At 35.5% G+C, this 27,989-nt stretch overlaps 1 protein-coding gene across 1 annotated transcript in view; it reads right to left on the bottom strand.

The window, feature by feature from the left end:
- The window catches only part of EloB (transcription elongation factor elongin B), an 80,879-nt gene extending 54,106 nt beyond the window's left edge, over nt 1-26,773 (bottom strand). Inside the window, exon 1 of the mRNA XM_090393326.1 lies at nt 26,651-26,773. Within this exon, the coding sequence (XP_090249452.1) occupies nt 26,651-26,653 (3 nt within the window). The 5' untranslated portion in view covers nt 26,654-26,773. The remainder of the gene's footprint in view (nt 1-26,650) is intronic.
- Nucleotides 26,774-27,989: the final 1,216 nt, after the last annotated feature.

Here is a 27,989-nt window from a genome sequence, read left to right as displayed (position 1 = left end):
AATAGTAGCAGCCTGAGTAAAGTCTTGGAACTCACAAGTTACTTTTTCTTGAATTTTAATCCTTCATAATCCTGCAGGATGATATGGATAGATTGGAGTTCTGGGCTAAGGAGAATGGATGTCAATTTAATGTGACAAAATGTAAGGTTATGCATTTTGGGGTGAAAAGATTAGCAGCAGTATACCACATTGGTGGAACTGTACTCCAGGAGATTGATGAGGCCAGGGACTTGGGAGTGTTGGTGGATAGGGAGATGAAGTTTAGGGGGTACATTGCAGAAGTGGCTAAATCAGCTCATCAAATCACTTGGTTGTTGAAAAATACTTTGACAAGCAGAGACAAGCAAGTTATTGTTCCTCTGTATTGAGCCTTGATAAGACTTCATCTCAACTACTGTGCCCAGATTTGGTCACCTAGGTTTCTTCTGGATGGGGAGGAGGTGGAAAGGATCCAGAGGCGAGTGACCAAGATGATAGCAGGTCTATGGAATGAACCTTATGAGAACAGGTTGAAAATTTGTGGATTGCAGAAACTTGTTGATAGGCAGAAGAGGGGAGATATGATTGAGACATTTAAATTGCTGAAGGGTTTCTTAATTCAGAGGATATTTTTGAGATCAGGACTGGTGGTGGGAGCACTAGGGGACATCTATGGAAGCTGGGCAAGTGTGGTTAGCAAGGGGGCTAGAGCTGGGTTCTTTACTTTTAGAGTGGTAAATGAGTGGAATAAGCTGCCAGAGTCTGTTGTGGGTGCTATGACAGTGAATGAGTTCAAGGCAAGGTATGATAGATACTGTGAGAATGCCGAATAGTTGTGTGGACATGTTTAGGGCCTTCCTCGATGAATCTAAGGCCTCCCTAAAGTCGCCCGTAATAATAAACTACTTTGATGTCTATCCATCAGCCATTCTTGTATCCAATCCATATCAACAACTTTATATTCATCTCCGTTTACTCCAGTTTCAAGATAACTATGCACTACATTTCCATGCAGTATCCTGTCAAATGCCTTAGCTAAATAATGATACTGCTGGACTTCACAATATCCCTTATCCAACTCAGTCACCACTATTTATAAAAGTGAGAAAATTACTAAAGACTTACACCATGGTACTCAATACTATTAACTCAAGACTTTTCCAGATCTACAAGATAAATGTCATGAAAAAAAGTATAACAAAACTAGGAAATAAAACATTGTCCAAAAATCTGGATAATTATTCAAAGGAGCTAAAAAGGGTTTTAATACAAGCAAATGTGAATCAGCTTTAATTAAACAAATATGCAAAAAAAAACATTGAGCTTTGCCTGGGTTAAGGTGTTTAGTTATGTAATAATTCATAACTAACTCTTTGCTGTACATTTGTGTTCATCCTTAACCCAGACAAAGCCACTACCTTAAGTGACAAAACTAGTAGGTTTAAAATGACCTATAAACCGTGTTAATTTTTTTTTATTACAAATATAATCTAGCATTATGCTTTGCAGATTTAAAGCATTTGATAACATAAAAAAATGTAATAAATTCTTTAATACCTTAATATTCTTGTAAAAGGTGTATACAAAGGCCTTTCAATACTAATTTGGAAAGTAGGAAAGATGCAGTCATCACCCTTGGCTATTACCAAAAGCTGAACCCATAGTTTTCGAAGCATCAAGCAAGAGTATGGAAGGCAACTGCCATCATATCTTGATTTTTAAACTTAAATACTCATTCTTGTTCATATCTAAGATTAATTAATTTAAGAACCAACTGAAAAAAAAAAAAAAAAAAAAACAGACCAGAATCTAACCTATAACACTCATTTATCTGGATATTTCAGATAAAATGTAGGTCTGATATTAGAATTTGAGATGCCAAACTTATTTCTTTGCTTTATGCAGATGAAGTTGAACTCCTAAAGACATAACGAAGTCTCCAGAATTCTCTAAATTGAATAACAGCTATAACGAATTGCAATAAAAAAATACTAAAACTATGAAAACAGGCAGGAATATACAAAACTTCAGCTGCATTCTGAACAGTTATCCTATAGAACAAGTAAAATATTTCAGCTATTTAGGAAGTTTTTAGTGAAGATGGCAGGTTAAATCTCAAAATAAAATAAACAGAATAAGCAAAGGTGGTATGGTGGGTAACCAGCTGGATTTATATAGAATAAAAAAGAAATTAGCCAAAACAAACTAGCAGTATGGATCTGAGAGTGGAAAACTTATTACATTATCTGTACTTGTCATAGTTCTTCACATTCTAGCAGCAATTTTCTGCAACTTACAAACTTTCATGATATTCTCTAAACTTGAGTTCTCAATCTGCCAAGATCCCCAGATGCTTACTTTCTGAAGCAGTTCCTTCAATATGATTAAAGCTCATCCCATCTTCTCTGGCTAAATTACAGAACTCTTGCAACAACATGAAGTCAGAACTTTCTGACACTGTTCATCCTAATTCAGCATTAGCAGTAAGTTAATACAGTCAATATTTCTTTAGGTTGGGCATTTCAGAGTTGATGTTGATTCTAAAAACACCTACAGCAACTTTTATGCAGCATACTTTCTTTGTTACATGGATCAGCATTCATTTTGACAAAATTATAGAAACTACTATTGCATTAAGAATAATTTCCTCAAGGTTTTGACCTTCATATTAAGATCATTTGAAGTGTGTACACACAATTCAAACAGTACATCAAAGTGACACTAATTTAATCAACTGTTATTTTACTTGCCTGACCTCAAGTGAAAAAAGTGGTTTTAGCTTTAATATAACAAACTTAATGTTAAATTAATGATTAGGTCACTTTTTGCTAGGTTAAAAAAATATGAATTTCTCTGGCCATGTAAAAATAGGATTTAGCTTTGATACAGATTTCTCCCCACTAGAGGCCAGGCCAGCAGAATAACTGACTGATCAAGTTAGTGTCACTTTAGCATACTATTTGAATTGTAATGTAGTTTGTCTGAGTGAGTGTATTCCAGATGACATTAATGTGCAGGTCGAGAGATTGAGATATTAATGATTCTTAACATGGTAAGTATCCATAGTTGGCAAAACGAATTTATGAGGCCAGGTTTCATTCCATTTAATCCTATGTGAATGGGTGTCCAGAGCATGGTCTACCAGTTCTGACTTGCCATATAGACAATCACAGCTAGCTATATTCAAGGTAGATGTTAACCAATCTAACAGTCCAAATAAGCTAAGATCAAGGAACAAACTTTATACAATAGGATCTGCAAAAGAATGAGGCCAATATCTTTAGAATGAAAAGTGTCAGTTGGATGTGTAGTTTGGGGGCGATATGGAGATTAAAGTTCTCTTTTACAAATAGTTCTTTTCTGAATTATGTTGAATATAAAATATGGAAATAATTGTGCTATGATATTAGCTGCCTGTAGGAGAGATGGAGTATATATATATATATATATTTTATGGGATTGTGGTCATTGGCTGAAGTGTTTAAAAAGGTAACTAGGTTCAGAAGAAATGGCAATGCCATCTAAACTAAACAAATGGCTTTAGCTCTGTGTGTGTGCTATAAATAAGAAGAGACAATGAACCATCTAGTAGTAATGTATCGAGTGTCTAGGAGGCAGATTATAGTGAATTATACATCCAAAAATCACTAAATGAGGTGTTGCCAATGATAACTAAAGAACTTCAACACAATTAGAAGTTAGAGGATTTTAGATCTGTGGGAGACAGTGGATGAATGATGTATGACTCCTCCATTAAGTGGATGAATGAATGGTGAGAGATAGGGGCCAATAGGATAAAATGTATTGTTGGTTGCTGCTATAGACTTGGGAGGAGTGGTCCACAGGAAAATATGGATGCCATGGAAAAGGAGATTAGCACAATGAGCATAAGCTGAGCAATTATGGGGAACATTAACTATAGGATTTATTGGAGAGAGAAAAGGAGCATGGCAAGATGGTGTAATTTATACATTTGCTAAAGGATAATTACTTGACAAAGCATTTCATGGAGAGGGAACAGGAGTTAGAGAGTGCTAGATCTGTTAATAGATATATCCATAACCAAGGTAGACACTGCCTTCAATTGTAGGAATTAACTAGACACTTATTCTGGGAAGTTGCTAAACATATGAACTCTGTAAAGAAAGGATTTATGTTGAATTATGAAGCCAGTAATTATGAGCAACTTAGAAGGCATCTTAGAGAAGCCCCAGGGAAAGAATGCCAGTAGTGCATGGGTTAAGGATTGATATAGGAGCAGTATCACATTGCATACCTACAGTCAGGAAGATAAAATAAGTGGTGGTTAAGTGGATGAGTAGAGATAAAGTAAGAGTTGCAAAAAACAGAAAATACTGTGGAGGGAATTTAAAGAAAGGGTGAAAGCATACTGCTGAGTAGTACAAAGTGCAGGAAAGAAGGCCAACAATAATATGGGAAGAAAGGCCAAATCACATTTTAATTGGCTCTGTAGTGCAATTAGAAGAACGACAGTACGTCGCGCCCTCCGAATAGAAAAGTCCTGAGTTAGATTCCCATCGTGTTGGGAGGAATCTTTATATGGACTTTTTCAATTGAAGGCGAGTTAGCCAATCTCATACAGAGGTTGCAGTTTTTCCTCCTGGAAATTCAGGTTTTTCATCCTGCATACAGCAGACAAATCAGTCCTTCAGAACACACGAAATTTTCAGACAAAAAAATACTTGTGGGCGGTAGATGCTGATGTAGTTGATTGGTAGTATCAGTTTGGTAGTAGTGGAGACGGAGGGTTGTGTGGTGGGTGCCCACCCGTGATGAGTCTTTGGGCTCCTTGGAAGTGTCACAAATAATAACATTAGGGAAAAAAAAAAAACCTAAGCATGCCAGAGTAAATCCAAAACTTTTGTTTTGTTATGTAGCAAGAGAAAAAATAACTATGGAAGGATGACTCATCAATGCTGATGGCAGGAAGGTGACAGAAGCAAAAGAAGTAGTTGGGTTGTTGAGAGATCACTTCTGCAAAAGGCATTTCATCCAGAAGATTTTGTAGTTGTGATACTGTTAAAATTGAGATAACCGAACAGGAGCTACCTAACATTGAAAAATGTCAACATAAATACAGCAATAGAACTGGATAGCATGTCAGCCTGTGCTATGTGAAAGTGCAAGAGAATTGGGCATGTCTCTGACAAAGTTGTTTACGTCTGGCAAGGTTCCAAGGAAGTGGAAAGAAGGCAATACCTCTAAGACACATTTTCAAAAATTGTTCAATGTTGTCATATGTATGCATGCTGAAATGTAAGGGCGAAACTGAACAGATGAGAGAAAGTATGGATTTGTAGGAAGTGCAATATTGTTACTACAAGTTAATGAATACAAAACAGACTGAAGGAATGAAAGATAGCGTCAATGAAAGACATGGAATAAAAGCTAGCGAGACAGAGTGAAACAACGCAAGAAAATAAAAGTGAAAGGGAGAGAAAAGTATACATGAGGAAACTGAAGGTGTGGCAGAACAAGAGATAGCAAGACAATAGGAATGGCAGAGTGAAATTGTCAGAATGCAAGATTAGAGGAAACAGTTATTCAAAAACTGAAAAGAGGAACATGTGGAATGATATTAGACATTTAATGGAAGCAAGTATGCAAAATAATAGAATGAAAGAAAAAAGGGTAAAAGGTGACAAGCAATTTGAAAACAGCAGTGTTTCTCAAAGTTTGGTATGTGTACCCCCGGGGGTATGCGAAAGGTCATTAGAGGGTATGTGGCAATTAGAGTCAAATGGGATAAAACGGCACTAACTAATGAATCGCATCCCCTCTCCAACAGAAACTGCTGTATAGACCAAGCAAAACCATATGATGCCGGTGGAACATATGGTTTTGCTTAAAACCACCCCCTTTGTTAAGGTGTTAAAACTAAGAAATATAGAGTGAATGTGTTTCAGATATTATGCAATTCGGTTGAAGAGAATTAGCATTTCAACTCAACTGTTGAAATGCTAATTTGTCTTTGGTTCGTGCGACCTTTTGTTAATACCGCACCAATCATATGCAGTTCTTCGCTGCTCTACGTATCTCAAGCCTTGTAAATTACTAGTAATTTTTGCTTGAAATAATGGGAAAGAAGATGACGCTATTTGGGTAGATGACTGACTATGCACACAAAGAAACTGTTCAATGCCAAAAGTAATGATAGCGAGTAGGAGCTTCTTGGTAAGTCGCACCATTTTCAGTTTTTTTCTGAAAACTTTAGTTTCCGAAAATTCCCGCACGTATCTTGCAACATGATTTTTTAAAGTTAGAGTTATATTCGAGTAAATACAGTATTTTTTTTTTTTTTTTAAGCTTTCAAATTCTTACGTATGGATCATTGGTTAAAGATTGGATTTATAAAACCCCCAAAAGAGAGCAATATAGCAAATACAAGTAGCTGTAAGCAACAAGAAAACATTGATATTGCATCTCGATCAAATGAAATTGATAAGAGTGTGTTGTCTGACATCTCTAGAGAACCAAAATTTAAAAATAAATCATTTTTTGTTTACATGAACATATAAATTCAAATAAAATAGATATTTAATTTTAATTAATATTTTAAATTTATTAATTTTAATTAATTAAGGGTACTTGATAATAATGAAAATTTAAGAAGGGGTATGCAGATATCTGAAGTTTGAGAAACACTGCATTAGAGGATTAGTTAATGAGTCCATAATGGCTGCTATCCAGGAGGGAGAACAAGCACATACTTCATGCTTTGGACATGAGGTAACAAGAGAATTAGTGGTGGTTGTGGAGACAAATGATTTAAGCAGACAAAGAATGCAAGGATGAATATCAGGTTATTGAGAGTGAAAGATAAGTGTAGCAGGAAGGTTGTCTGTGTTGCAGAGGTATGACAATAAATTGAGGGAGAGCCAGAATCTTGAATGGTATGATACTGAAGCTGTGTGAGAAGGGAGTGGAAGATGCACACAATGGATTGCATTTGAATGGCTGGAGTGAATGAACTGGAGAAACTGTTGCTAGATGGAAGTGCAATTTGTGATGCAGGTAAGATACAGAATAAGAGATGAAGTGAAAGATCAGGAGAGTGGTATTGGAGATGAAGAGAGAGAACATGCAAGAGGAACAGGGAAATGGGGGGGAGCCCAGATGGAGAGGAAGGAGAGTAGATGTTGGAAGTAGTAGTGAATGTATGGGGATGATCAGCATAGAAATGAAACAGATTGGAATGTAAGTGGGGTAGCTGAAACTGAGCACTCATGTGGTAAGCGGTGACAAAGGTGATTGGGCAAGGGCAGGTGTGGCTTAGGTAGGACTGGTTATAGACCTAAAAGTGAACTGTTTATTTACAAATGCCAGAAGTATCAGAAATAAGGAAGATGAAATTGTTTTACTGATTGAGATTGTTCACCACAAAATCATTGGAATAAGTGAAACATGGCTGAATGAAGATGATATCCTAATGAGAATAGAAATGGAAGGAGAGTTTTTTTTTTCCAAGGATAGAAAGGACAAAGAGGTGCTGCTGATCATAGTAGATATGTCCACATAAGGTAGACATGAAAGAGGGAATAGTGGCATTGGCTATGAGGCAGTATGGTATAGCAAGGTGGAAGTTGACAGGAAAACATTTCGTTGGATGTTGATATAGGCCAGGGAATGTGAAGGGTGGTGAAAAAAAATGTATAAACTTGGGTTAGAGAACAAAGGAAGAATGATTATTATGGCAATGTAGAGAATGAAAAGATAGAATATGGGAATAAGGAAAATGAATTTGAGTTCTTGAGAGAAAACTAATCTTAAGCAGAATGTAAAGGAGGGCATGCAAGGATCGAGAGTTTTGGATCTGATCATTAAGTGGGGGTTTCACACTTTCCTCCAGTTGGTGAGAGTAATCATGAAGTGATCACCTGGGTTGTGGATAGCCATATGCAGACTTCTGTGAGGAAAGGGTGTGTGTGTGGAAGTAAAAGGCTGGTGATTATGACAGCTTAGAGCTATAGCGTGGAATAAATTGAGAAGTAAGGAAATAAATGCTGCCTGGGAACTGAATATCACAGCATCAATCTGTGAATGTATTCCAAAGGTCAAATATAAGGTAGATGCAAAATGGATGAATGAGGCAATTAAGCATGAAATCTGGAAGAACACACTTTGGAGGCAGTACAAGATGAATAATGGTAATCAATTACATGGAGAGTGACTCAGTAAGGACCACAAAAGTGCAATATGAGCAGAAATTAGCAAATCAGGCCAAGAAAATCCCTAGTTTTTTTTAGATATGGCAAGTAGAAGGAAGAATGATCATGGTAAGATGTTAATGGAAGAAAATGGTAGAATGGTAACTGCTACAGAAGACATTCAGGTATTCAGTGATCAATTTATAAGGGTGTTTTATCCTCATCAGGTTGAAATCATGAGAAACTCAAGTATAAAGAATGTAGGAGGATGGCTTAATTGTGAGTGAGCAGGAAATACATGAAAAACTTGTCAATACAGCAATAGGATGTGTGATATCATAGAATCGCAAGGGCATGGAAACGCCTGTTTAATAAGTCTTACAACAGCACAGTTCCAAGAGAATGGAAAGACAAATTGTTTGCTAATATAAAGGTGGCAATTGGCTTATGATTTGTAGCCACAGCCCTATCTGTATATCTGGAGTTATGAAGGTACTAGACAGATTGGTGAGAACTAGGATGCAGAAATAGGTTAACAGCAATATTCTCTATAGTTGTCAGCATGGTTTGTTACAGAGAGATCATGTTTTACTTAGTTGCATATTATAAAAAAGGTGACAAATGTCTTGGACAAGGGAGATGCATATATAGTGGCATATTTAGATTTTGCAAAAGCTTTTGACAGAGCCAGAACAAACTTATATAAACTAAAATGAATGGGATTGGATAATAGATTTGAGTTGGATCAGTGACTGGCTGACAGATAGGTATTAAAAAGTTTTATATGGGGATGCAGTACCCAAAAAAAGGAAGGTCACTAGTGGTGTCACAGCGATCAGTTTTGGGAACTTTGTTGTTCAATTTGTATATTAATGATAATGGGGAGAGCAAGGCAGAGTCAAGCAGATATTATGGCCTTATAAGAGGTCTTGAACAGGCAGGTAATTGGAATTGTCAGTTCAATGTAGCAAAGTGTAAGATTTCGGAATTCGATAAGCAATGATGGGATGCACAACATAAGAGGATGGTCTGAAAAGTTCTCAGCCTCGACCATAGATGGCAACACTATCAGCAAGAGATTTTTTTTTCTAAGTTGGTACATCTGTCATAAGCATCCATGTGAAATTGCAAGTCAGTCATTCTATCAAGTAGTGTTTTCTACAGCTGCCTGAAGCAAAATTGTTGTCTGTATCCTTTGAAATGGATAAAATTGAGTATAGTGCAGTTATAAAATTCTTTGTAAAATAAGTTTTAACACCAAAAGAAATTCATTTGATTCAAAGTTCATAAAAGTTTATGGGCACTCTTCTCTGTTTTCCATAATTAAGAAATGGGCTGCCGAGCTTAAACGTGGCCATACCAGCCTTGAAGATGGTCCAAGTGAAGGACATCCAAAAAGTGTAACACCAGAAATCACTGATCAAGTGCACGATATGGTATTGGATGAATGGAGAGTCAAAGTGCATGAAATTGCTGAGACTATTGGCATTTCAAAAGAACGTGTAGGATATATTTTGCACGAATTGCATATGAAAAAGCTTTGAGCAAGATGGGTGCTACACTTGCTCATAGCAGATCAAAAACGCACTCACTTAAAAATCTCTGAACAGTGCTTGGAGCATTTTAACAAAAATAAAACTGATTGTGCATTGATTTATTACTATGGATAAGACTTGGATTCACCATTACACACCAGAATCCAAACAGCAGTCAAAACAGTGAACAGAAACCGGTTGTTCTTTATCAAAGAAGATAAAGTCGATTCCATCAGCAGGAAAGATCACGGCATTAGTGTTTTGGGATGCTAAAAGGCATTTTGTTTATTAATTATCTTGAAAAGGTAAGACAATAACCGGGGAGTATTATTCTGGTCTTTTAACCAGACTAGAAGAAAAAAATTTGAGAGGAAAGACCTGGTTTGCAGAAGAAAAAATCTTTCATCAGGACAATGCACCTGCCCACAATTTTGGCAATGGGAAAATTAAGGGATCTGCACTATGAATTGTTAGAACATCCACCCTATTCCCCAGATTTGGCTCCCTCAGATTTCTGTTTCTTCCCCAAACAAACTCTTCCTCATGGGTCAGCGTTTTTCTTTGAATCAAGAGGACCTGAGAACACTGAGAACCACTACAGGGAGAGGATAATGACGCTGGAGCATATCCTCATCACCATGAAACCTTGTGAACAAATTTGCACAATAATCCATGAGGTCTGATCAATGCCTTATACAACAGTATCATAACCTCTTGATTTCTGAACTTTAAGGACCTCAGTGTTATTGCTGTTATTCAATGTGATGTCTTCACAATTTATGCATTGTGGCTCCTTAATTTCAATTCCTTGTCCATCACTCTCAGATCTCTCATCTCCTTTAAAATTTCCCAGCCAAGTGTATGAGGATGGTCTGAAGTTCTCAGCCTAACAAAGAAAAAATAAATTTACAATTTCAAAATTATTAAGACTGGATAGTGGCACTGGAGCGATGCTCCATCACCATTATCCATTATCTTAAAATAATTTTGCGTAAATTGTGAAGACATCACATTGAATAACAGCAACGATGCTGAGGTCCCTGACGTGCAGAAATAAAGAGGTTATGATACTGTTGTATAAGGCATTGATCATACCTCATATGGATTATTGTGCAAATTTGTTCACAAGGTTTCACATGGTGACAAGGATATGTTAGAAAGGTTCCAGATAAGATTCACAAAAGTGGGTAGTGGGTTTTGGAGTATGAGGACAAATTGAATGCAAATTGCAAAGCCTTATGAATAAGGAGTAGTAGTATGATTGAGACATGCAAGTTAGTCAGGGGTTGTTATCAGGTTGACATGAAAGAGATTTTTCATAGAATGGGAGAGACAAAAGGTAGAACAAGAGGTCATCCCCTGGAGACTAAGGAGGGTGTGAGCAGAGCAGTGAGAAGCAGGTTCTTTACATGGAAAGTAGTTAGTGAGTGGAATGAATTGCCTGAGTGCTGTGAATGTAGACACATTGAATCAGTTTAAGGCACAGTTGGACGAACTTTGTGTGTGTGAGAGAGAGAGAGAGAGAGAGAGAGATAATGTGCACCTCCCACGATGAGCAACTCCATGGAGGTCAAATGTTAATAATAATAGCAAATTACAGAACAATTAACATATCAAGAACGGTTGTTCAAGTATTGGAAAAGTTGATAAAAGGTAAAATCCAACAGTGGGTGGATAAGGATGCGATACTCTATAGCAGGCAGCATGACTTTGTAAAGGGTAGGTCCTGTTTTAGTAATTTATTCACATTTTATAATAAATATAACAGTGGAATTAAATATGAAAAATGGTTACATCTGATACTAAACCAATACAACCTGACTTTGCTAAGACATCTGATAGAATATCACATGGAAAACTATTACAAAAGTTGAAATGATGATAGCATGGATTGGGGACACAGATAAATGCCGAATACTTTTTGGTAGAGTAGTCTAGGAAAATGAAGATAACTAATGGAGTACTTCAGAGTTCTGTTTTTTTTATTTTTATTTTATTTTATTTTTAATTTGTGTATAAATGACATAGGGAAAGATTTAAGAGATGGGATATTCATTGTTTTCTGATAATGCAAAACTGGAGAGAGCAATAGCTGATAATGGCAATGCAGATATCCTGCAGGATGGATGATTTAAATAAATTGGCATTGTGGGCAAAGGATAATGGTTGTATTTAATGTTGCAAAATGTCTGAAAGGTTACTGTATTTTTTTTAAAGACATTTTGTTCCTATAACATGGCACTTTTCTCCTTTCAAACATTAAGTTGTTTCTACCCATGGTTCTTTTAATGCACATCTATATTTTTAACTTTGTTACTAGTAACTACTGCAACAACTGATGCAATCAGTTCCACCACAATGAAAAGTCACTCATAGAACATCTAGTGCTCGGCAACAAAATTAACAAGTATATAACTAAATGCCACTGGAAACAAGCCAGAATGGGATAGTTAATATAAAGCATCAGGATAGCAGTAGGCCTAAGGGACTCTTGCACTTTATGTACACTAATGCCTGGAGCATTTGGAACAAGGGGAGGAATTTTTGGCATTGGCTACTTCACCTTGGCCAAAGATTATTGGCATTAGTGAGACATGGTTGACAAAAGATAATATAGTTAGCAGGATAGAATGAAAGGTATGTAATGTGTTCAGGAAGGACAGAGAGAAAGGGAGGGGGAGTGTTATTGATAGAACCAAAAAGGAAGCAGAAGAGTTCAACCACAAGCCAGTGAAAATAGCACACTTGAAGTTATCTGGTATGAGATAGTATGGTGACAGATCACTTGGTCTTGACCTGAGAAGTGCTAATTGTGTGGAAATTTTCAGTTGGTAAGTATGACAAGTTTAGAAGATTGCATATGAAACTGCATGGGATAGATGTTGATAGTGCATGGTAAGTGGTAAAGCGTTTGAGGAAGTAATGGCAGACTACATACCCTGAGTCAGGAGAGTAAAAGTGGATATTAAATGGATGAATATCGTTAAGTTGGAGATGCAAAAAAGGGAATTCAAGGAAAAAGGTGACCAAGCAGGCACATGAGCAGTACAAAAGCACAGGCCAGAAGAGCAACCACTGTGGTAAGAAAGGTAAAAGCAGAGTATAAAAGGAAATTAGCAGTGCAGGCCAAAGATAATCCCAAACAGTTCTTTTGATATGCAAAATAGAATTCTACTATTTTGACTGATAATAATCAGTCAAAATAGAATTACTAAGTGAACACTTTGCAAGAGTATATCATCCAGGTAGAGATATTACAGTAATGATAGAGGCAAAGACTTGTATGGGAACTGAGGTGCATAGCATATTACAGAACCTTAATGTGAATGCAGCTATGGGATTGACAGTATACCAGCTCGAGTTTTACGTGAAGATGCTAGGGAATTGTCACCGACTTTGACCACATTTAATCTAGGTCTCAGCTCTGGAGTTGTCCCAAGGGAGTGGAAAGAGGGATAATAGTTCCACTGCATAAAGGAAGCTCCAAGACTGGTGTAGCAAATTACCAACCGATCAGAATATCAGTCATCAAGGTGCTGAAAAGTTGGTCAAGAGCAAAATACAGGAATGGATAGACTGAAATAGGATACTGTGTGGGGGCAACATGGTTTTTGTGAAAGATAGGTCATGGCTCAGTAACTCACTGATGTTTTATAATACAGACAGCTGAGTTGGACAAAAGTAATGGGTTTACAGTGATACTGGTAAAGACTTTGCAAAAGCATTTGACAGGATATCAAATGGAATTCTAATTGGTAAACTGTAGCACATTGGGGATGGATATAGGGTTGGCAAGGTGGATAAGAGGGTGGTTGATGGAGAGAGAGAGTAGTTTATTCAGGAACAGTCCAAAAAGAAGGCATGTGACTAATGGCATGCCACAGGGTTCTGTTCTTGGGTTGCCATTGCCACTGTTTAATTTGTACATTAATGATATAGGAAATGATCTGAAAGGAACTGTTCAGTTATTTGTTGATGATGCAAAGTTGGATAGAGCCATAATACAGATGACTAAAATTTTGCAGGATGACTTGGATAGACTGGCAGTCTGGGCAAAGGAGAATAGATAGTTTAATGTGGCAAAGTGTAAGGTTATGCATTTCGGGATATAAAGATTATAAGCTATATACCAAATTGACGGAAATGTACAGAAAATTGACGAAGCCAGAGATTTGGGAGTGTTAGTAGATAGGAAGTTAAAAGTTTAGAGACTACATAGTAAACATGGCTAAAGTAGCTCAACTTGCTTGGTTACTCAAGAATACTTTGATGAGCAAGCAGGTTATTATTCCTCTTTATGAAGCCTTGATAAGACCTATGTTGACTACTGCATGCAGATCTGGTCACCAGGGTTTGTTTCTTGGCAATGAGGAAGGGGTGGAGAGGATCCAGAGGCAAGTGACCAAGATGGTAACAGGTTTATGGAATGAACTGTATGAGAACAGGTTGAAGATTTGTGGGTTACAGAAACTGGTTGACTGACAGGTGGAAAATGGGTGATATGATTGATATACAAATTACTCAAGAATTTTTACAAAATTATTTCAGAGGAAATTTTTCAGAACAGGTCTGGTGATGGAAGAACTAAGGACCATCCTTGGAAACTAAGATTATAGTTAACAAGGGTGTTAGTACTAGGTTTTTTTTGCTTGTAGAATGAGTGGAATAGGTTGTCATGACTGAATGAGTCCAAAGCAAAGAATGATAAATGTTGGATAGTGCTCGACATTTTAGGGTTTCCCCCCTCAATGAGTGGGCCTGTAATAATAATAATAATAACAGTTATCTTATGTACTGTATGCTGCATTATTTCTCCTCTTCAACACATCAAAGCAATTAACTGCTCACTGTAATGGATGTAGTTATGACTTCGATGTTTTTAACCAGAACCACATTTGTCTTTCTCAAATCCACTGTAGCTGGTATGTTGTTACCTTACTCGTTTGCTTACACTTGGATAAAGGATCAAACCAAGTATATAATTTCTTGGTATCTAATTTATAGTATAACCAAGTGGAAAAACATCCAATTTTCTCTAATCCAGAGTATTTTAATAAGGTGCGACACCTTTTGGCTACTCATAAAAAAATACGAGTTCTGCATTACTTCAACCTTAGTATCACCTCTGGGCCTGGCTCCCACTGATGAGACCCAAGGTTGAAACCTGTCTGGATAGTGACCATTCCCATAATGCATAGTATTATATGTCTACAAGATGTGCTTTGCATTATGGGATTAAGGCAAGTGATGTGAAGTCATTAACTTCTTTATACAAGTTGTCCCAGTCCTGAAAATAGTTCAAGCACAAACTTGTTTGCTTACACTTGGATAAAGGATTAAACCAAGTATATAATTTCTTGGTATCTAATTTATAGTATAACCAAGTGGAAAAACATCCAATTTTCTCTAATCCAGAGTATTTTAATAAGGTGCGACACCTTTTGGCTACTCATAAAAAAATACGAGTTCTGCATTACTTCAACCTTAGTATCACCTCTGGGCCTGGCTCCCACTGATGAGACCCAAGGTTGAAACCTGTCTGGATAGTGACCATTCCCATAATGCATAGTATTATATGTCTACAAGATGTGCTTTGCATTATGGGATTAAGGCAAGTGATGTGAAGTCATTAACTTCTTTATACAAGTTGTCCCAGTCCTGAAAATAGTTCAAGCACAAACTTGTTTGCTTACACTTGGATAAAGGATTAAACCAAGTATATAATTTCTTGGTATCTGTAATTTATAAAAAAATTACATTCACTGCAACAGGAATTTAATTCAGGTCTCTAACCAAAGGATACTGTCCAGAACTACTGAAAGATGGTCTAAAGTCTAGTATAGTATAGCATTTGACTATTTCTATTTACAGATGCACACACACCATTTGCAAATCACAATTAATTTACATCTCATTTGCATTCAGTACTTGAAAAGAAATTTCAAAAAGAGACTGCATATCCAGTCATCGCCTGAAGATATTCCCTGAAAAGTGTGTAGTATCCTCTTAGCTGTTTAACATTGCCAAAATCAAACTGATGCAACCAAGTTTATTTTATGCTAGAAAAAAATCCACATACTGAAACTTCAGGAGACTATTTTTCCCCAGATTTCTTAATTACAACTTTAATTTTTGATCTAAGCACAAACATACGAGAGCTTTGCTTGTGACAGTTATGCATTCTAAGCATGGACATTTTCCAAAGAGCATGGAATAGTCTTTAGTTTGTAGATCAAACTTATTTTTCACTGTATTTTCCATGAAAATGCAATGAAAATGAGCTCAGGATATATCTGCCAATCTTTTGAGCTATAAATCCATTATACCTCCTTGCAAATGCTTCTTCAGTTACAGATATCTAAATAGCAAAAACTATTCATGCTTCTAATGTCTTCAATGTTTCATTTCTTTCAATAGACAATGAAGACTTATTCCTATAACAATACTAGCAAAACAGACAGGCAACAAATGTTGATTTATCTACATTCAGGCACCAAAACATAATTACCACCTATCTAGTAGTATGTTGGGCCTCCCTTGGCTGTGATAACTGCCTGCACTGGTATGGCTTTAACTCCTCTAGACCATGTGTCCCGAGATATTCTGGACAAAATGGATAGTAATGTCCTGGAGGTCACTGGTGTTAACTGGTAGATGCTGTGTTCCATATACTCCCACAAATATTTTGATGAGATTCAAAATCAGGACAAATAAAGCAGCACAAAGAATGCCTGGATATGCTCTTCATATCATGCTTGCACAATGCAAGCCTTGTGATGACTACCACTAACACTGACCTGTTTCCAGTTTATCTTACAGTCTGGTCATAACATTTTGGCTCATGAGTGGCTGTTCAAAAGTTTAATCTGGACTACTTTACAATAATGCATAACAGCAGGAGTTTATTTTTTTATCATGCTCAATATATGCATTGAACTATTACTATCAGACCTTCAAACAACCAAACTATCAGTTAACAAATTCTTGAATGGAGTTAGCATGTCACCAACTACTATACAGTCATGCCCTCAGTAGTTAACCAATCAGCAAATCAATTTCCCAATAAAATGATAATTAAGGGATTACTGTATATTTTTTATACACAGACTTTGTAGCTTAGCTTACTCATGAGCAACACTGAATTTTTTTTTGTTTTTTTAATAAAAAAAAAGAAACTATCACTTTCCACCATCAATTATCTTTTAAATTTTGAGAATGGTTGATTTAGACTCAGCAGAGTAGAAAAATGATATAATCCTAATAGAATCTATAATGACCGGGAACAATAATTTTGTTAAAAGCAAAAAAGCTCTGCTTCAATTTAAATATTAAAAAAAAAAAAAATTTTGGCTTCTGGAAATATTGTGCATTTATGATCAAGGACAATAAAAACAGAGAAATGAAAGTTATGATTTACTGTGGTCCATAATAAGAAATGGTCAATGTAAATATAAAATTAAAAAGGACAGCTATGGAGATAAGTTATGTGTTCTTATATATGAAAAATGTTAAGGTCATGAAAGTTGCAATTGTTAAATAAGATTTTCCAGTGGTGATGGATGTGAAAGCCAAATCATCAAAACAGAAATCAATTTGATTTCACCACATCCAGCAGGAATGACTAACAAGGTTTTAGAGAATAGATTGCCAACCAGAAGTATAACTTGGACATTATGCAAGAAGATGAATCATGGGAAAAAGCAATGGTTAGGAAAGGTTGAGGGAGAAAGACAGCAAAAGTTGAATCAATAATATAATGGAACTAGCCAATATGAAATTACAATTGCTCACAGAAAATACAGAAAACTGAGTAAGATGAGAGTGCATGTTCACAAGTTTACCAAAAGTGTCAGTCAAGTCATCTAAAGGCTGTTTGCTAAAACAAATCAGTTACTTATTTTGAACAAAACCAGGACAAACTGAATGCACACTAGAATAGAAACAAAAGAATACAACATACGAAATGCAAATATTAAGAAAAATAGTTAACAAAATTTGATAAAGTAAAAATGGAAAGATTTATGAAGAATATCAATTGTAACCCATAAATGCATGAATAAAAAAAGACAAATGGAATCAACATGCTAATTGGATGGACCCAAAAAGAATAGTTAAGTTAGCTTGAGACTGGAAACTAAATATGAAAAGAACAGTTGGCAGACCAATAAGCTGAAGCATAAAGCGAGAGGATAATGCACATCTATATTTTAAATAATGTCCTTTAAATACACTGATTTTAATAGGTTACCATTTAACTTTAATTACTATGGATGTGTTGAAATATTCTGTTCACCAGTCTTCACACATCTATTATCAAGTTGAAAAATAAATGATGCTAGTAATGGTAAGTAAGGCTGCATATGCCCACTATTTAGTAAGTATATGCAATATTAAATTACTGTTAAAAATATAAAGGTAAAAGATTTAGTATATTTGGGAAGGAATAACAGGAATTACTCCCACCAAGGGACAAGTAGCAATGCTTTGAAGCAGTATATTGCAAGGTGGACAAGAGATTTAGTCTGATGCTACTATAGAAGAGAGAATGTAGGTAGGTGGTGACAAATGTATAGGCAAATTGGCGTAATAAACAAGAGATGGGCAATCATTATGAGCAATTTTAATTATAGTAACAGATTAGAAGAAACAGCATCTGCAAATAAGGAAATGAATGTGTTCTTAGACAGCATAGCTGACCACCACCTGGGTAGTGGTCATTATATGAAACTTAGGAATAAGGGATATATCTATAGTAATTACAAAAAGCTTAAGAGCTATAGCATGGCATAAGAAACTAAGTGAAAAGAAGAAATCCCGTTGAAATACTGTTCAAGAGCTATTTAATGACAGCAGTGTCTGAATGCACACCAAAAATCAAAAAAACTAAACAAGGTGTAAAACAAATGAGATTAAGCATGCAACCTGGAAGACATTTTGGAGGCAGCAAAAGATGAATAATGATAATTAGATGCATGAGGAGTATAAAGAGACGGCTAGAAAAGCAACTAGACATGGGGAAAAAAAATTAGTCAATAAGAAAGCTAGTTTTTGATATATAGCAAACAGAAGAATGTTTACAAGATTTTAATGAGATAGTGGATGGTACTACAGAGGACAGTCTATAGTTAATGAGAAATTCAGAGTACAGCAATCCCTCGATTAGTGCACCTAATGCGTTCCTTAAAACAGGCACATTAATCAAAAACTCACCGATCAAATATAATAACCTATGGGAAAAAGTATAATTCGTTCCTCAAATTTCTTTTTAGAACCTTAATTTTTTTTTTGTAAAAGAATTAAGGTATGTCTCAGGGCCTAGTTAAAGGAAAACCATGAAGCTGAAAGGCAATGAAACATATTCAGAATATAAATTTTATTATTCTACTTCTTAACAAAGAATTGAGCTAACTTAGTTTGGCAGGCATTTTGTTTCTTTTTTTTTCCATACAACCGACGGTATGGCCCTATTGCCTCTTCTACTCTTCTGCAAATTCAGCAATACAGCCTCTAAGTATTGCTGCTTAAAAACTTTGATTGCATGAAAAATATTTTCAAATTTTTTTTTGTGAAATCTCTTTTGGCTGACTATCAGTGGTTAAATTTTCTTCATATTCTTCGGGATCTTCCCGCTGTTCATCTAAATACAGCATTGGGCAGATGAGGGTAATGTTATCTGTGAGAGTCAACATGGATTTGTGAAAGGGCGCTCTTGTTTTAGCAATATGCTAGCCTTTTATAATAAAGTTACAAGAACATTAGATGAGGGAAAGGCATATACTGCAATTTTCTTAGACTTAGCAAAGGCATTTAACAGGGTGTCACATAAGCTGATATTTAAGTTGCAGCACATGGGTCTGGATGTCAGATTGGTCAACTGGATTCAGGATTGACTGTCTGATAGGTATCAGAGTTGTGTATGGTGGAGCAGTTTCAAGGAGGCAGAGGGTTACAAGTGGGGTCCCACAGGGCTCTGTACTAGGACCTATATTGTTTAACCTTTATATCAATGACATTGCCAGCGGATTGCAAGGGGATATTCAGTTGTTTGCGGATGATGCGAAGCTGGGAAGGATTATTAGTAATAGTGCAGATGTGGTAGCCCTGCAAGAGGATTTGAATAAGCTAGATAGATGGACAAATGAATGGGGGTGTCAGTTTAATGCAGCAAAATGTAAGGTCTTGAGGTTTGGGCAACATCGATGGGATGCTACATACTCTATGGGAGGAGTTATACTGGAGGAAGTAGGGGAGACAAGAGATCTGGAGTTGATGATTGATAGAAACCTGAAATTTAGAGGATAAATTAACTGTGGAAAGGGTACAAAGATGGATGACAAAGATGGTTTCAGGACTGTACAATTTTAGTTATGAGGATCGGCTGAGGGAATGTGGACTGCAGAGTTTGGTGGATAGAAGGAGAGGTGATATGATTAAGACTTAAACTGTTGAGAAGTGGTTACAGGGTTGACACTGGGGAGTTCTTTCACTTGTTTGAGCAGCAGGAAGGAGTGATGACAAGAGACCATCCCTGGAAGTTACAAAAGGAAACTATGAGCAAGAGGGTGAGGAGTGGTTTCTTTGCATGGAGGGTGGTTGAACCGTGGAATGCATTGCCTGATGAAGTGGTGAGAGCGAGAACGGTCAATGAGTTTAAGGAGTAGTATGATAGACTTTGTTTCTTAGGGGAGGGGACCTCCTCTCGATGAGTCTTGACAGACTATGTTCTTAGGAAGGACCTACCACAATCAGTCTTTTGACTCCATGGAGGCCTGAATAATAATAAATTTAGCAGGTCTGAATCACTCAATTCTTCAGAATGAGATTTAATTAACTATTGGACGTTATCATTGTCAATCTCATCAAATTCATGCCCGATGTTGGCAATTTCCTCAACAACATTATCCATTTCATTTGAAAAGCTCCCAAAATCTTTTGCACAATGTGGAAGAATGCACTTCCAAACAGCTCACATATTGCTAGCAGTAATTTCATTCCAATATTGATGAATATTTTCAATAGCAGATTTAACATTAAATTTCTTCCAGAATTCTACTAATGTCATAATTTTCACCAGATGTTGCTTATATTGCCTGTTTAAATGTTCTTCTCAGGTAGTATGCTTTAAAGGTTGTGATAATTCCTTGGTCCACAGGTTGTATGAGAGTTATATTTGGCAGTAAAAATTTGGAACATAGTATACATGGAAGTAGTGTAGTATGCCATTAAAAATAACTTTGTAAAATGTTTTAAATCAATAACTAAATTATTTTATTTCATTCTGGCGAGTGATTTTTCAAAATAGTTAGCCATAAAAATGTAATGGCTAACTATAGATGGGCGCACTAATCTAATTTGGGTATCGAAAAAAAAATAACGCACTAATCGAGGGATTACTGTATTGCATCCTGAAATGTGATGAGAAGCTTGAATGTAGAAGAAATAGATGGATTGATGGTGAGTGAGCAGGAGAGAGATGAGGAATTAAGTAAACCTGGTGTCAATAAGACTGACATGTCTTAAGGGAATGTTCCAAGGAACAAACAATAATTGATGTACCTAACAGGTCTTGCAACAGGCCAAGTCACAAAGGACTGGAAAGAGATAACCACAATTCACAAAAGGTGTCGATAAAGGCTACAAGATCGAGATCAATCTGTGCATGTCTGAGTTGTGGCCAAGGACACAAAATTAGGTTGATAACTGCAATGTTCTCTGATCATCAGCATGGGTCTGTTAAAGGGAGATCATTTTGCCAATATCCTTATATACAAGTTTATGAAAGCACTGGACAAAGATGCATATGCAGTGACGAGATTTTGAAAGGGTCTGACAGACTGACATACTGGTTGGTAAATAAACTGGAACAGATGGTGTTAGAAAATAGATTCTAACACCATTAACATTAGAGAGTTGAATAGCTGAATGACCTCACTGGCTGCATACCACAAAAGGTGTTTTGGGGGCTATTTCCACATACAATTAACAAAAGAACGAAAATCAATTCATTAAACAGATGAATAAAATGAATATGAACTAATATGGATTTAATTTCAATGGTATGATGCAGAAATTATTTCTTGAGTGGTTTAAAAAACCCAAGGGAGTTATTACACATTTAATACCATGCATGAGCTAAGTGTTAGATAATGCAATCCCCTGCTCCAGATATTAAACATGGAATTTTCTGAAGCCATGTAAGGTCTCCAATAAGCAGCAGGTTCAGAATGAGCAATAAAAATGGTATTATCACTTAGATTTTCCACATCAATTACAGTGAGGTTTTTAAAACAGGCATGGGCAACCTTTCCTAGTTTGGGAGTCAAATTATCATTCTGTCTCAAATTATTAAATAAAATAAATTAATATTAAATGAATTAAAACAAGTTGCCACTTCATATTTCATTTATTTATATATAATGCTTTGGTATAAAGCTCTACATAAATTTTATAATATAATGAATGACATAGCAATTTAATGTGAAGATTGGCCTTGTACTTGAACTACGAGACTACCGATATCGACGTTAATATTACTTAAGGATAATCGCATATAATTTGAGGTTTTCGTCCGTTATTCTTGTCCGAATTTTGGATTTTTTGTATTTCATCCCCGAAAAAACTGTTCACACATGTGCTGCCAAAAAGACAAATGATTTTTCTTGGAAAGGTGCGTAAATTTGTATATGCCAGCAAAGGTTGGTCGATTGGTAGAGCTTCTGCTACTAATGGCTCATGAAAAAAGTTCAGCAAGTTTGAGTGTGGTTAGTAGTTGGAAGGGGTTCAATCATTCGATGCTGTTGGCACACTCTCCCTCGATGAGTCTTTGGACTCCCTGAAGGTGTCACACAATATTTTTCTTCCACCAAATAAAATTTATAAAAATCCGTCAAAGCAATGTTGTTAAATTGTGATTTTAGCACTAAATCCGCCTGAAGCTCAATAAGTTCCATCTGTAAGTTTTCTGGCACATTATTTACATCAGCATCCATCGGACAAGCAAATATAGGGAATGTGGAGTCTTTGTTTTTGAAGTCGGCAAACCTTGTATCAAATTGCTCTATTAGTGCCTTCAGTTCATCTGCATAACAATTATAAGGGATATTTTTATGAGTTGCTAGAGTAGGAAAATGATAACAATTTTTAGCTCTTATCTGACTTTCCAACAATCTTAGTTCATTACAAAAAGCTTTGACATGTCCATGCAGTTCATGAACCAATTGTCCTTGTTTTTGCAATTTAAGATTCAGTTCGTTAAGGTATCCGGTGACATCTACAAGAAATGATAAAGCACACACCCACTCATCATCTTTTACTTGGTTAATTGTGTTTCCTTTTATGTCCATAAAATCTGCAATGTCTTGTCTCAGATCATAAAACCGTTTTAACATTTTACCTTTACTCAACCACCTCGCTTCACAATAATAAGACACATCTTCATAATCCGAAAATAGTTCTGCCCAAAACTCCTTAAATTGGCAGTGATTAAGTGCACGTGACTTAATAAAGTTAATACTGGCTACTACAACTTCCATAACATTCGTGAGTTTAATCGATTTTGCACACAGATCCATCCGGAAAATTTAACAAATTTTCCGGATGGATCTGTAGTTCTATTGCTGTTTTATGAACTATTCCACTAAATCCCTTCTGTGCACCAATCATTGCCAGGGCTACATCAGCGCATATGCCAGATAGTGAACTCCATTTAAGCCCAAATCTCTCGAAGACTGTTGACTGTTTCAAATATATCTTCACCAGTAGTTGTTCCTTAACGGCCAAAGCGCCAATAATTCTTCTGTGATGTTGAAATCCGCATCAACTCCTCAAATAAATATTGCTGGTTATGCTGTATCGGAGGCATCGGTGTTGTCATCCAAAGCAATTGAAAATGCTTCCAATCTACTAGCAATCTTCTCTTTAAACTTTTTTTTGATAATCAGCCATAATTTCTATCCTTCAGACAACAGTACGTCTCGACAAACAAATATTCTCTAAGTCTTTTTTCTTTTCAGGACATTATACTTGCAACATCCAGCAGACATTCTTTGATAAATTCTCCTTCACCAAATGACTTAGCGGTTTTTTCGCTTACCACAAAGCTGGCTTTGACAATGCTGTGGTGCTGTGTTCTTTGCTTGTTGAACATTTGCTGCTGGGTATCCAAGTTCTTCAACTTCTGTATTTCATCTTTTCATAGTTGTCCAATTTTTGGATAATCTGCATGTCTCGGAGTAAAGTGCCTCTTCAAGTTGTATTCTTTGTGGATGGATACGGATTCGTTGCACAGAAACATACAGGAAAACCTTTATTCAGAATAAAATAATAATCCTCCATCCAGTTGTCTTGAAATTGACGATTCTCTGCATGTACTTTTTTTTTTTTTTGCAATAACCCTTGACATTGCATCCCAAATTTATAAGTGATATTCAGAACTGTCAAACAAAACTGTCTTCTACACTGTAGGCACTGAACAGAACATAACATCAATGCAGGCACTGAACAAAGCACAACACTAACGCAAGTACCGAACTGACACGTTGTAACACGTTCACACACACCGCTAGTCAAAGTAGAATCTTGGTTAGAGAAAACTGTTTTGCACAAGTCATGACGTCAGCTTAATGTGAGTTAGTAGAACACACCATGTTTTCTCCCACCATGAATCAGACAAACTTCGCTGAAATAGATTAGGGCCGGATCAAAAGAAGTAGAGGGCCAGATCCAGCCCACAGGTTGCCCATATGTGTTTTAAAAGCTTGTTGAATGGAGTATGTTATGCTAGGCTGGCATAACATTTTTCAGGACATTTATCATAAAAGCCAATTTTGTAGCTGTATAAAAGCTCTATATCGGTGCAAATAACTTTCAGAAGACTTAAGTTTTGCCAATATATCTTGTGAAACTAATTTGATTTAAAGATCTAAAGTGAGCAAATGATCAACTAGAGTACATCAAAACTAATACAAAAAGTTTTACTTTGTTATATCAACAACCCACCTGAAGGATAGTTTAGAATTTCTGCACTGATATACAAAATAAATTTTAAATGTAAACAATGCTGGATATGCATAAAGTTATATCAACTTGCAACAACTCTTTAGGGCATGTATTGACAATTTTAAAATTAGGTTACAATTTTAATTGATATAAATACTGATATTTATGTTTGTTAATAGAGCAGGCAATTTGAGAGGTACCATGATAAGGAGTTACCATAAACACCTGAACAGTCAAGGTTTTAAATCTACAAATTTTCATTAATTTTACATATGGGCAAAAAATAATTCTGTAGTTAGCTTTCTAATATATCTATGTTCAAATTGTTCTATTGAAAACAAATGCAAAAATACTTATGCCTGCTTTTAATTACAAGAATAAGGAAAAACTAAAGACCTACATTAAAATATCTTTTAGTTAAAAAAAAAAAAATCAAATGATAAATCGCACCATACATTTATATAAAATCATGGTAGTATAACAAGTTCTGTTTAATAATATAAACAAATCAAGGGAAAAGTGTTTGATATAAGGTCATGTTTGTGCAATTATTCATGGAATGACAAAGCTTAATTAAACAGACATTTGCTGACAGTTAAAGCTCTGTACTTATAGTTATTAAGTACCTTACATAAGTACCTTACAAAAGCAAACCCATATACCCAATGAATATTTGGAAAGATTGTCAAAACAAATACATCACGTTAATCATACATGATGTCCTTGGATTGAGTTGTCAATTTAACTGTTGAATACCAGAATAGGTGACTTTTTTTTCATATCAATACTAAAACATTTATTCACTATGAAAAAGTAATCTCCTCTTACCATTTTCTTTTTTATAAGTTCAGTAGTCAGCAAAATAAATTTATACACAAACTTCGGACTCTAACATTAAACAGTGCTTTGTTTGAGCTAAGTGGTGCAAGTTTAAAATCATACAATCATATTGTCACTCATGAAGTACACATGAGCTTCACTACCAAAGAGCAAAACACCTGAAGATGTGACTCAGCAGGCAACTAGTAAGATTCTATAATAGAATCTATTTTATCCTAAAAAAAGTTGATATTAGAAAAAAAATATATCCAGCATCCAAGTCAATGTTCACAAAATAAAATTTCCTTATTAATTTCTCATTTTCATAGTCATCCTAGCTTGCAAAATCAGGTTTTCTTCCCCCTTCATTTGCGCAGTTTATATTAGAACTGTGGTAATTATTTTATTGCAATGAATACCTTAAGTTTTATTTCAACATTAATATAAGCTAATGTATTATGGATGCTCGTCCCAATTCCATTTAGTAGGAAAATACTGTCGGTTGTTTTATAATCTCCATTCACATAATCTTGAACTTAGCACCTTTCGGTACAGGGACGTGTGTTCACACTTGGCTAATCTGTACTAACGAAGCAGTTAGTGTAGTATTTCAAATTTTGTTCCATTTATAAACAAATGCAACACAACCGAACACACGCGTTTCAAGGTATTTAAACTAGCTTGCTCTTGGCTTTTCATAGCATATAGAGCAATAAATAAAACAGCCAATTTATTAAGTCATTAAATTATTTAAAAACTTAGTTCAAAAAATAGTTTTGATTCAGTACCTTGCCTAGAGGGACTAAGGTTTGTAGCTATAGCACCTGCGTATGTTTGGTTGCAACATGAAGTTCACCATGAACTTTAAAAAATAAAAAAAAATATAAAACACTTGAAAAATTAAATTACATCGCTCACTTCCTGGGTGAATTTCTGCACCCCTGATAAGGGACCTTGTCAAACGTTACACATCGAACGACATGCATTTGAACAAAGGTATATTCCAACAATTCCAACAAATAATTGGAAATAACGCATAACCTTTAAAATTTAATATTCGTGTAAATTCGTTGCTACTATTATTAATTTAAAGTAGATATATAATTATACTCCAAATATTAATATTTAAAGTATTAAAAAAAACTTTCTTACCATCCTTCCTGCACAAACCGCCGCAGCAGAAATTCGATTTCACACTGGAACTTGTGGCTATGACTGCAATTTCAACAAGCAGCACAAACAGTAAATAGATGGCAGTAAAAACAGCCACACTAACTAACCAACAACCTTAAATAGCCTCACAAGAGAAAAGCGGCATTAGAAACAATTGTGAAATCTTGGATTTTGTAATTGTTTGTTATCAGTCTAATCGGAAACTTTACAGTTTTAGAATCTAGATTTCTGATATATTACTGTATACCAGATTTAATTTTAATACAATCACTTAAAAAATTAATTACCAATAGAAGGTTCATTCCCGAATGAATATTTGCGTTAGTAAGTTAGAAAAAACGACAGTAATAGATCTTACTCAGAAAGAAGGTCATGCAACCCAAAAATTCTTATTCATAGTTACATATGGTATATGTTATCAGAGTTGCCAAATTCTTCGAAATTCTAAAATACAAATTAAACTCATTTCACCATTCATGGAAGTGCAAACGAAATAGGCAGTATTTATAGTATAATTAATTCTATGAACGATGGTTTTATTCAAGCAATCCATATTATTTAAATATTTGCTGTCAAATTTTCATGTGCTGAAATCAAAATGCATCAATTTTTTTCAATTTCTCAATTGGTTATCTCATAGATATTTTTTTAAAAAAATAAAATGAATTAAAAGAAAAATGTAGTCAATGAAACCTAAGTGATTAGACGTTATGTTCTTTAAAAGTGTTAGGGAGAGTTAATTTTATTTTAAACCGATTGCTGTATATAATAAATCAGTTTTAAATCTGTGGAATTCTCAGATTCGAAATTAACCCTTGGGGAAATTCCTGTAGTAATAACATTTTAAACCGATTGCTGTATATGATAAGTCAGTTTTAAATCTGTGGAATTCGCAGATTCGAAGTTAACCCTTGAGGAAATTCCTGTAGTAATAACAACAACAAAAAATTACAGAGTTAACACATAGCAAACAGCGAAACATTTTTTTATAAATGTATCTCTCATTTTAAGATATCTGTCTGATGTTGACAAAAGTTATTAATACGATCTCTGAACTATCTTACGTAGATGAAGCGACTGGAGAATATGAATTCCATTCCTAATCCCAAATGGCATATTAACAAACATCCTATTACGCCTTTTAATTCCAAAGGGATTAGTTGGGGTACTTTAAAAAAAATCAGCTAACGCCTTTTATTCCCTTATAGGGAGTAGACGAGGCCTTTATACCCTATCTAGCTTTTGGAGACTGAAGGGGCAGTTCAATCTCCACCAGTAGCCAATCAGAGATAGCTGGCCCATATCTATCACTAATCAT

Source organism: Typopeltis vanoorti, chromosome 5 (genome assembly GCF_054136105.1).
Source record: "Typopeltis vanoorti isolate ZY-2024b chromosome 5, IOZ_Tvanoo_1.0, whole genome shotgun sequence".
NCBI lineage: Eukaryota > Metazoa > Arthropoda > Arachnida > Uropygi > Thelyphonidae > Typopeltis > Typopeltis vanoorti.
The sequence above is the reverse complement of the archived record's forward strand: the minus strand, read 5'-3'. Positions and strand labels throughout refer to the sequence as shown.